General features: G+C 49.9%; 1 protein-coding gene across 2 annotated transcripts in view; it reads right to left on the bottom strand.

The window, feature by feature from the left end:
• Positions 1 to 4,900: 4,900 nt before the first annotated feature.
• Positions 4,901 to 8,870, bottom strand: part of SUSD5 (sushi domain containing 5) — a 53,816-nt gene continuing 49,846 nt past the window's right edge. For both annotated transcript variants that reach the window (XM_004774187.3, XM_045089071.1), the window contains one exon: positions 4,901 to 8,790. In XM_004774187.3, the coding sequence (XP_004774244.3) occupies positions 7,487 to 8,790 (1,304 nt within the window). In that variant the 3' untranslated portion in view covers positions 4,901 to 7,486. The remainder of the gene's footprint in view (positions 8,791 to 8,870) is intronic.

Below are 8,870 nucleotides of genomic sequence, written 5' to 3'. Positions count from 1 at the left end.
AGCGGGGATGTGGGTCCTGGCTCTGTGAAGGGGGGTTGGGAGGAATGCCAAGCCCCCGCTGAATCGTCAGCATGTACATGGTATGGAAAACCATAAGCCTGGATGGGTACCCCAGGCTGCATGTATGTATTGAGAAGCAAGAGAAAAGGGCCAAGGACAGAGCTCTGGTGCTCTCTGGGAAATGAGAAACCCACCAAAGACACTGAAAAGGAGCCACATTTGAGGTTGGAGAAACCCAGGAAAGTGGCGTTTTAGAATCTGAGTTTCTTTTTTCAACCTTATTCCCTCCTCCAGCAAGCTGCCCAGTTGAGTTGAGACTCTAGGGATGAAGGCTGGAGGAGGCTGGCTCAGCACTGGGGAGACAGGACTTTTTTTACAGTGGTGTGGAGTGAAGGGAGATAGAGTTTGGGGTCTTTAAAGAATAATTGGGGGTGCAAAACTCCTGTCTTTCCCCTCACCCCCATCTCACTACTCCAAGCTCTGGGAACGCAGTTGGGCCCTCCTGTTAGTCCTTCAGTGCCATTCTGCTCGCCTTATCCCAAGACCACGTCCTCCTTTACCTGCACAAGAATCCTTCTGCCGGGTCCTCTTTCTGGGGCACTCAACTCAACACAATTGGCTGCTACTTACTCTCTTTGGCTGCACCTGCACTCTTACGGAGCCAACACCCCCAGGGGCTGTGTGGCCAAGGAGCCTGTGTGATTGGCACTGTGGTGGCCACACTGGTGTCCCCAGCAGCCCCTAGTCAGGGCACCCTGCAGCCCAGTGACAGGTCAGATCCTACCAGCTTCCGCCCTTAGAACACTGGGTTCTCCTTCTCTCCCCCTGCCCTCCACTCCACCAGAGAAACTTCCTTTTGAAGTCAGTGGGGAGGAGCCCTCTAAAGTGGAGGGGCCCCAGTGAGTGGACGCCCTGCCCCGGGATGCCCGAGTCAGTGGAGACGGTACACCTGGCAGCTGGTTAGCTTCCTGGGGAGGAAGCTTGGCTGCAGCTGTCCTTCCCAGCTGTGTGAGAACAGCCAAGGACACCACCACGGGGACCAGGCTGGGGGGGTGTCTGACGCACTCCACCTCTGGGTGCCCTGCAGAGTTTCCATTTTGTCCTCTTCCTTGAGCCTAGACTACGCCCTTGGTGGGTGATGTGGTTCCACACAGGGTTGAGTGATGGTGGTGGTGGTGGTGGGAGGGGTCCTCATCCACTCTCCGATCTTGGCCTTTATTTATGGGGGCGCTGAAAAGTACCTCCACCCCCGTCCTAGCAATACCCCTGGAAGAAGCCCTGGGAACAGGATGGCCGACATGGTCAGCCCTTTGCTTTGATGGAAGACTGTTGGAACCCAGATACCGATCTTTTTTATTCCAAAGGAAACCAAACCAATCTTAAAAAAAAAAAAAAAAAAAAAGTGGGCTGATTCCTCCACACCTACCATGAAACCCAGTACGCAGGCTGCACTCAACGACCTCAACCCAGCACCTCCCTGAGCGTGTTTCTTGGAAGAGCCTAGAAGATTCCTGGATTGAGACTACATGGGTTCAGCATGAATTGGGCCTGTCTTTTGAAAAAACAAACACATTTGTAAGCTTTGTGGGAGTTTCCAGACCCGGCCTTGCTTGTCCTCTGACCCATCAGCATGGAGCCCGGCAGGGAGGCAGGCCACTGTGGGGACGGAGTGATCTGTCCAGCCATCTTGTCCCTTGGGCAGCCAGGGATGGAGCACCCACCAGGAAGGGTGCAGAGGCCACCCACTGTGGCCCCATTAATGTTCAGTCTATGCTAGCTAGCAGTGGAGCGCCAAGGGGAGGCTTGTGTGGCGCGGATGTAAAAGGGACTAACTGAAATGTCGCACACACCACCATGTTCAGTGTGCTGGGACTTCTGGGTTCTGAGCCTTTCTGATGACTGCCACTAACCCATTGTGCACACCTCTGGGACCACAGAGAGCCATGCGGTCCATTGGCCACGAAGGCTGCCTTGGGAAATGCTGCTTTTAGAGTCCTGACTAAGGGAGTTTTAAGAGCACAGACGTTTTATTGAATCAAACTCAGTGGCGAACAGAAAATGATCTGTTAGATTGTCAATGGGGAAGGGTTTATTATGACTGCTGGTGGGATAAACAGCGGCCCGTTCCTGCCAGCATTTATGGAAATAATGTTTTTAAGTTTTAAATGTGAGCTATAAACCTAAGCTACTTCAGTTTTTTTTTTTTTTTTTTTCAATACTGAAACTGTGGGGGAAAGGTGGGCCAGTGCCAGAGAAAACATTCTCATTTAATAGTGTTTGCACATGGAACTGCAACCCAGTTTGCAGCGAGGCCGGAGAAGAACCCACAACTAATCCTTCATCACAGCTGTCTGCACGCTTGATCGGCTGCCATCGCCCGAACAGTGACTCCTTTTTTCTGGTGACTGCAGGCCTGAATGACCTAGTGTGAAGAGTTTAAACTATATACAAGGGGCGGAGGAAAGGGAAAGGGAACCTCAAATAGGTCTCAGCCAAAGGTTTTGTGCACAGGACTTCCTGTGCCTGCAGCCAGGGTCAGGGCTGTTCCCCCACCCATCCCGTCCCCGTAGCGTGTCCCCAACAGGGAAGACACTGGGACAGCCCAGCTTCACCTTGACTGATCTACCCCTGTTCCTGAAGCCAGCGAGGAGCACTGTGGTTTGTGCCCCACAGTGGGGCTCTTCCCTCGCTGGGGCCGGTGTGGGAGCAACCAGACCCCCACGTCCCTCTCACTGCCCCCACATATCTGGCTTTGGTGGCTTGTTGCTTGAACGAGCAGGTTGGCTCACTATTCTCTCGGAGCTGACAGGTAAGAGTATGGTGCCTCATTTTATAAGAAAAGAGTGAGAAAGAATAAACAATTAGGCCAACAGATACAAGATGGATCTGTTGAAGGCCTAGTTGAGGTGGCAATCAGGAGACCAGACTACAAACACTGTCGCCAGTGTCCCTCTCCCCTTCCTGCCCTTGGCTAGGGCCGCATGTACAATCCCATTCTTACCGGAAATGAGAACTTGGAAAGTCATTGAAAACAAATACTTTTTTAAAAAATAAAATCACATTAAATGTTTTATTTTTCTTATTTTCCACTGTTTATCTACTAGGTGGGACCGAGCCACACCCCGTCATTCGAGGATGTATGTTGTAAGGAGCCCTGTTTTCTCAGGTCCCTGAGATTTCTGGCAGTTGTCTGACAAAACAGAACACTTGCCCCAGGGACACTGGGATCTTATTCAGTGGAGGGGATCCTTGCTAGTCTTGTGGGCTGAGGGCTTTTCCAGGAGACAAGGGCTCATTCCTCTTCCCAGCAAGGTTCTCTGTTAGAGATCGGCATCCCACTTGGGAAAACATTTGGGATCCAGGGATTGGCTTCTGATCTGCAGAGCTGGTCCCTTGCTGCCAACACCAGAGAAGGATAAAATATGTACTGTTTTAAACAAGGACCAAAACACCTTCAGGTACAATGGCTAACAGCTTCCATACTCTCTGCATGTCAGTAAAGGGCAAGAAAGGAGACAAAGAGCAGAGGAAGCAGGTGCAAAGAGTGAGGGACCAGCCAGGACAGCAGCGGAGGCCTGGCCTCGAGCGTTCCAACAGCGGCCTGTCAAGAGAGGTGGGGGACACGGGCGTTTTGTTCGAGTTGGCCCAAGAATCTGCGGGATACAGTGGAGAGGTATGGATTGAGGAGGAGCGGAAATGCAGGGAACGAGAGCTTGGGAAGCCTTGTGTGGGATGGAATGCTTTCAGGTGGGGTGTGAGGGAAACCAGTCTCAGCCTGATTCCACGGGAGCTTAGGAGCACGAGTGATACCAAGGGTTGTCCCCGCTGCGGGCAGGGAGGCAGGCCTCAGGTACGCCGGTGCCAGTCAGAGCTGCATGCTTCCCTGGGGATGGCAGGGTGGGTCTGACTCCTGGGGGAGGAACTCCCATCAGGCCGATGGCCATCCTCTGGAGGAGGCATTTCTTGAGCATTTTAGCAGCCAACCTTCTGGGTGGCTGGAGTATGGGTTCCCGGGCAGAGTGAAGGGGATCTGGGTGGGGCACCACAGTGTCCATGACATTGACAAACTTGGAAGGCACGTATGGTCTCCTGGAGGTCGCATAATTAAAAGGGGACAAAAGGCAGACAGGACTGGTACCTATGTTCTCTGAGCTGCATCTCTCCACTGATCTCTCCAGATCTCCTTCTCAGCCTGCCCTGCACCCCAGCTGTCGACATTCCCTGGGCTCCCTCACCTTCTGACTTTGGGTTGCCACTGGGACGAGGTGGCGAGAGATTGCAGGGTAAACCCTGCTTCCTTCAGGCCACCGTTGGACAGTGGCTGTGCTTTCCTTGAGGCCAGAGGTTTTGTCCTGAAGAGTTGTTCCTGTCATCATGCTCTCCTCCAGTCCCCTAAGAGCCCTCCAGCACTCCTGGATGTTTCTGTTAACCCTGCCCATGCTTTTATGACTGGTCTCCCCATCTGACTCTCTTGAATCATCCCTTTAAGTGTCCAATCAGGAGAAGGAGGGTAAGCCACTCTGGGCTCTCTGCCCTGGACACCCCTGCACACCCAACCTACACACCCTGTTAAATGTGGAGTTTGAGTCTGTAGGCCTGGGGTGGGGCCTGGGATTCTGCATTTCTAGGAAGCTCCCAGGAACCACACTGAGCGTCTGTCCAGGCCTTCCTGTTGTAGTGAAGGGCTTGGTTTCCCGGTTAAGTGAGGAAGAGGAAGGGGGGGCAGGAGGAGGGGCAAGAGCTGTGAGGAGGTCCTTGAAAGCCTGCTGCAAGAGGGTGGAGACTCCAAGAGGGTGGTCTTAGAGCAAATATGGAGACATGGATTTCAAGATTACTAGAGAACATTTTTCTTTTTAAACCATCATGATGTAAGCCAAATATAAAATACATTTAGCAACCGTTTGTGGGAAATAATTATTTATTTTAAAGATCTCAGAAGCTTTGTGTTAATGGACCATCCAAACCTCGATTTTCATGAACATTCAATGGTTACCAGTTTCAAGACAGGCATGCTGACCTGTAACTTAAATTTACTAATGTTTTTATCATCCTTTTCCATATGCATTTTTAGATCCTAGAACATTAATCTAGATGATAGAGAATCCATAAAAACTTAGAAACTGACGTGTTGGGTTTGTTTTCATGTAGTTCTTGTCTACAGAATAATACACTTCCATGTACTAATGTATCTGTAATAGATTTATTAATACATTGGTATTACCATTACCTATTTTTGTGTTGGTATTAAGTCAGTGTTCTTGGGTTATTACATAATAATAGTCAAATAACACAATCCCAATGCTGAGATGGAGGTTATTTTATCTAGTTAAAAATAGAAAAGTTATCTTGTCATAGATTAGAAAAGAATCTAATTTATAAATATCTACAGTCTCTGGCGTCTACTGGGCCGTGTTTTGCTTTGGCTGCATGCAGGAAGTGTTTCTGTCCTGTTCTAGACTTCACCTGACACAGAGGTAGTCTGTCCCGTAGTTTCAGGCCTTCCTTCCACCCTAGTAGTAGGGGACTAGGGTCTTTGAGTTTGCAGCACTGCCTTTATAGCTACTTAGCCTATCATTTTTCCAAAGCTTGCACCAGAAAGAGGTGGCAGGGTGGAAAGCACGTTATGCGAATTCCTTTTCCCTTAGGTCAAACACCACCACCAACTTTTCAATTGTAAAGATCAGGATTTCTCTCATGCCCCATACAACCACATAGACACTTAGTGCCTCCAAATCAAGGTACAGGCTTCATCACTTTTCACCACTGAAGACTCTTTCTAAGAAAGTGATTCACATTGTAAAAAGATAATGTGTTTCGTTTCTGTGCCAATGCACCTGAGCCCACTGGAGACAGCAGCGTCCAAGACTGCTGCAGGTGCATGCAGTGATGCCTGGCTTCCGGGCGAGGCCAGCCAGGGCGGTTACTCATCGTCTGTGCCTCTAGAGCCTCCACTGGCTCAAAGCTCACAACTGATAGGGCAAAGCAACGGTTCCCAAACTTGAGTGTGCTTTAGGATCACCTGGAGGGCTCCGCACAGCATACCCCCGCCCCCACGTCTTCTGCTGGGGGCTGAGTTGAGACCGCAGGTCTGAGGCTTGTGCTCTGAGAACCCCTGTCATAAACGTGCTGAGTCATCCCAAGATGATGTGGATACTATGAAGTGGGTTGCTCAACAGCCAGGAGGAGTCCATCCTGGGCTCATGATGATCCCATGATGCTCCCGATTGCCACAACAGAGCGCAGGAGAGTCCACACAGAGCATTTCCTGTTCCTTTTTAATTCCTCTGCTTTCCCATCAGATAGGTACCCATACTTGATATCGCAGTCCTCGGCCCTCTTAAAACAGTATTTTCCTCCCATCTTATTTCAGTACAGTATTTTCCTCCCTCTTACTTGGGTTCAGAGAAATGGTTAATCCTGAGAGAGGAAGCCAAGAACTGAGTTTGGTTAGTTCTACAAAAAATTCTGACAGTCTTAGGCACAGTCTGGTCAGACAGTTAGACCACTGCTTCCAAGAAGAAATGGTGCTTACTTGTACAAAACTAACCATTTATTAATTTTTCCTCTTATTTTAAAAAAGATTTGTCTATTCATTTGGGAGAGAGAGAAAGAGAGCATGTGCTTATTTACTCATGTGAGAGGGAGAGAGAGAAAATGCTCAGGCAGACCCCATGCTGAGCACAGAACCCGACACGGGGTTCTATCCCAGGAACTAGGGGTCATGACCTGAGCCGAAATCAAGAGCTGGTGCCTAACCGATGAAGACACTCAGGGGCCCCAAAACTAATCACGTGCTTTAAAAAAAAAGGTCTGCCCTGTAAGATGGAGGGAACGAAGTGGATGTGTCTTGCCACTCCCTTCACTTCCCTCTCCCTGCAACAAAGCATCAGTCCTAAATTCTCTCAGATTTTTTTTTTTCCTCCCTCCAATTTCAACAATTAAAAAGAAACCAAAAGCTTCTAGACTCTGTCCTGGTTCTTGGCTCATTTGCCCTCACAAAGTCACAACATTAAAAGGCAATAATCCATTATTTTTTCTATGCCCCACGTCCAGTGATTAAAAATCTCTACCCTAAATAACACTGCTCTCAAGTGCTCAGTTTATCACACTTTTTCTAAAAATTTCGGTCATGGAGTGATTCATCTTTTTTTCTTAAAACAAGGGAAAGAAGACAAGAGCATGATGAAGTAAGAGGTGAGTTTTGAACTCACACTGGAATTGGGGCCTGAGCACAGGTCTGGGATCAGCACAGTACATTCCAGGAGATTTGGTTAAGTAGATACTGATGCGTGTGATGATGCCACCAAAGCCTACTTGTCCTACCAGGTGCCTCCAGAGACACTTCTCAGCCTTCAGAACAAGGACCTCAGAAAAAAAAGAGATGGGTCCTAACCCACCTGTTTCATGCTCTAGTGAAGTATCAGTGAGACGTGGCACAGTTTCCTTTCCTCCTAAGTGGCTTTGGGAGAGCCTGCTCTGAAGGTGGCTAGACCTTCTCCATCTCAATCTGCTGGTGGTAGTGCCGAGCCTGCCGCTGGCCAACATTCAGCTTGTACACAGAGCTCTTGTGTTGGCACTTATGGTGGCCCCACACGGCCCCCACGCCTGCCAGGAGCAGCAGCAGACATAGGACGGTGACAATGGTGGCAATGACAGGGCCCCTGCTGAGGCTGGGACACCCATCCCCTACACATGATTCCACAGTTGGAAGAAGCTCCTCGCTTGCACCTGGGCCGGGGCTTTCCTGTCCCAAGAAGTCCTCAGACAGTAGGTATGGGAAACTATCCTGGACCTCAGGAGCAATGGTTTCCCCTGGAGTCTGGCTGGCTGCCATGACAGTTGAGGGACTGTGATTTGGCAACTGTTGGACAGCAGTTGTCACTGTCCTCAGGGTAGAGCTGGGGAGTTCATAGGGTAGTGTGGCCATGGGAGACGTCTCTGTGGCAAAGCTCCAAGGAACAGTTGACTGGTACCTGGTCAAGTCACCATCTCCCATGCTGGGATTCTCAGTTTCAGACACATTTCGGGGTCTGAGAGCCAAAGCTTCTACATCTAGTGTTTGAGATGGAAGAACTGAACTATGGGTCATGTCCTCACTTGGTGTGATGGAGGTACTCCTGGGGTTCTTAACTTCGACAGGAATGGGCTGATTAAGAGTAACTGGAACTCTTTCTTCCAGCCCTACTGACCCATCTCCCTTGTCCCCATCTTCCTCCTCCTCCTCCTCTTCTGCCTCTATCTTCCTCCAAGCCCCATCCGTCACAGGGTAACCATCTAACCAGGACTCATCACTGCTGCTCACCATTGGGTCCCCGGTCTTGCTGTCAGTCCTGCCCAGAAATGGTCCTGAGGGACCATGAGTGCTGCTATAGATCACCTTGGCTTCAGGTTCACCCGGAGCTGCTGTTAGGCTACTATGGTTGTCTCTAGCCAGAAGCTGCTTTTTGGAGCCATCATTCATCTCCTTCTGCAGCCCAGGCTTGTGAAAATTCTCAGCAGGAAACCAGAACAAGTACTTCTGGTTTAGCTGGGGTCCTGGAGAGTCTGTGGGGACACTGCTTCCCGCGATGGACAAGCCTGTAGTTGGCACAAAGGCTGTATCCCGGGCTATGCTTTCTCTCCCCAAAGAAATGGAGACCAGACGGTCCTGTTTTGAAACCTCCTCAGGGGCCTCTCCTGGACTTCTGTCTTCTTCTGCCTCTGTCCGGGAATCCTCCATGAGCTCTCTAAAGGACATGGATCTGTCATCTGGGAAATTATCCTCATAGTCAATATGTGCCTCAGCCACATCTGGAAGGGGAGAAGGAAAAATTTCATTAGGTCCAAGGTTACAGAGCCAGGAGAGTAGAACACAAGAAAAGGAAATAAAA

The sequence above is a fragment of the Mustela putorius genome, unplaced genomic scaffold, assembly GCF_011764305.1.
Source record: "Mustela putorius furo isolate JIRA1106 unplaced genomic scaffold, ASM1176430v1.1 tig00003834_pilon_pilon_pilon, whole genome shotgun sequence".
NCBI lineage: Eukaryota > Metazoa > Chordata > Mammalia > Carnivora > Mustelidae > Mustela > Mustela putorius.
This window is presented reverse-complemented; position numbering and strand designations above follow the sequence as displayed.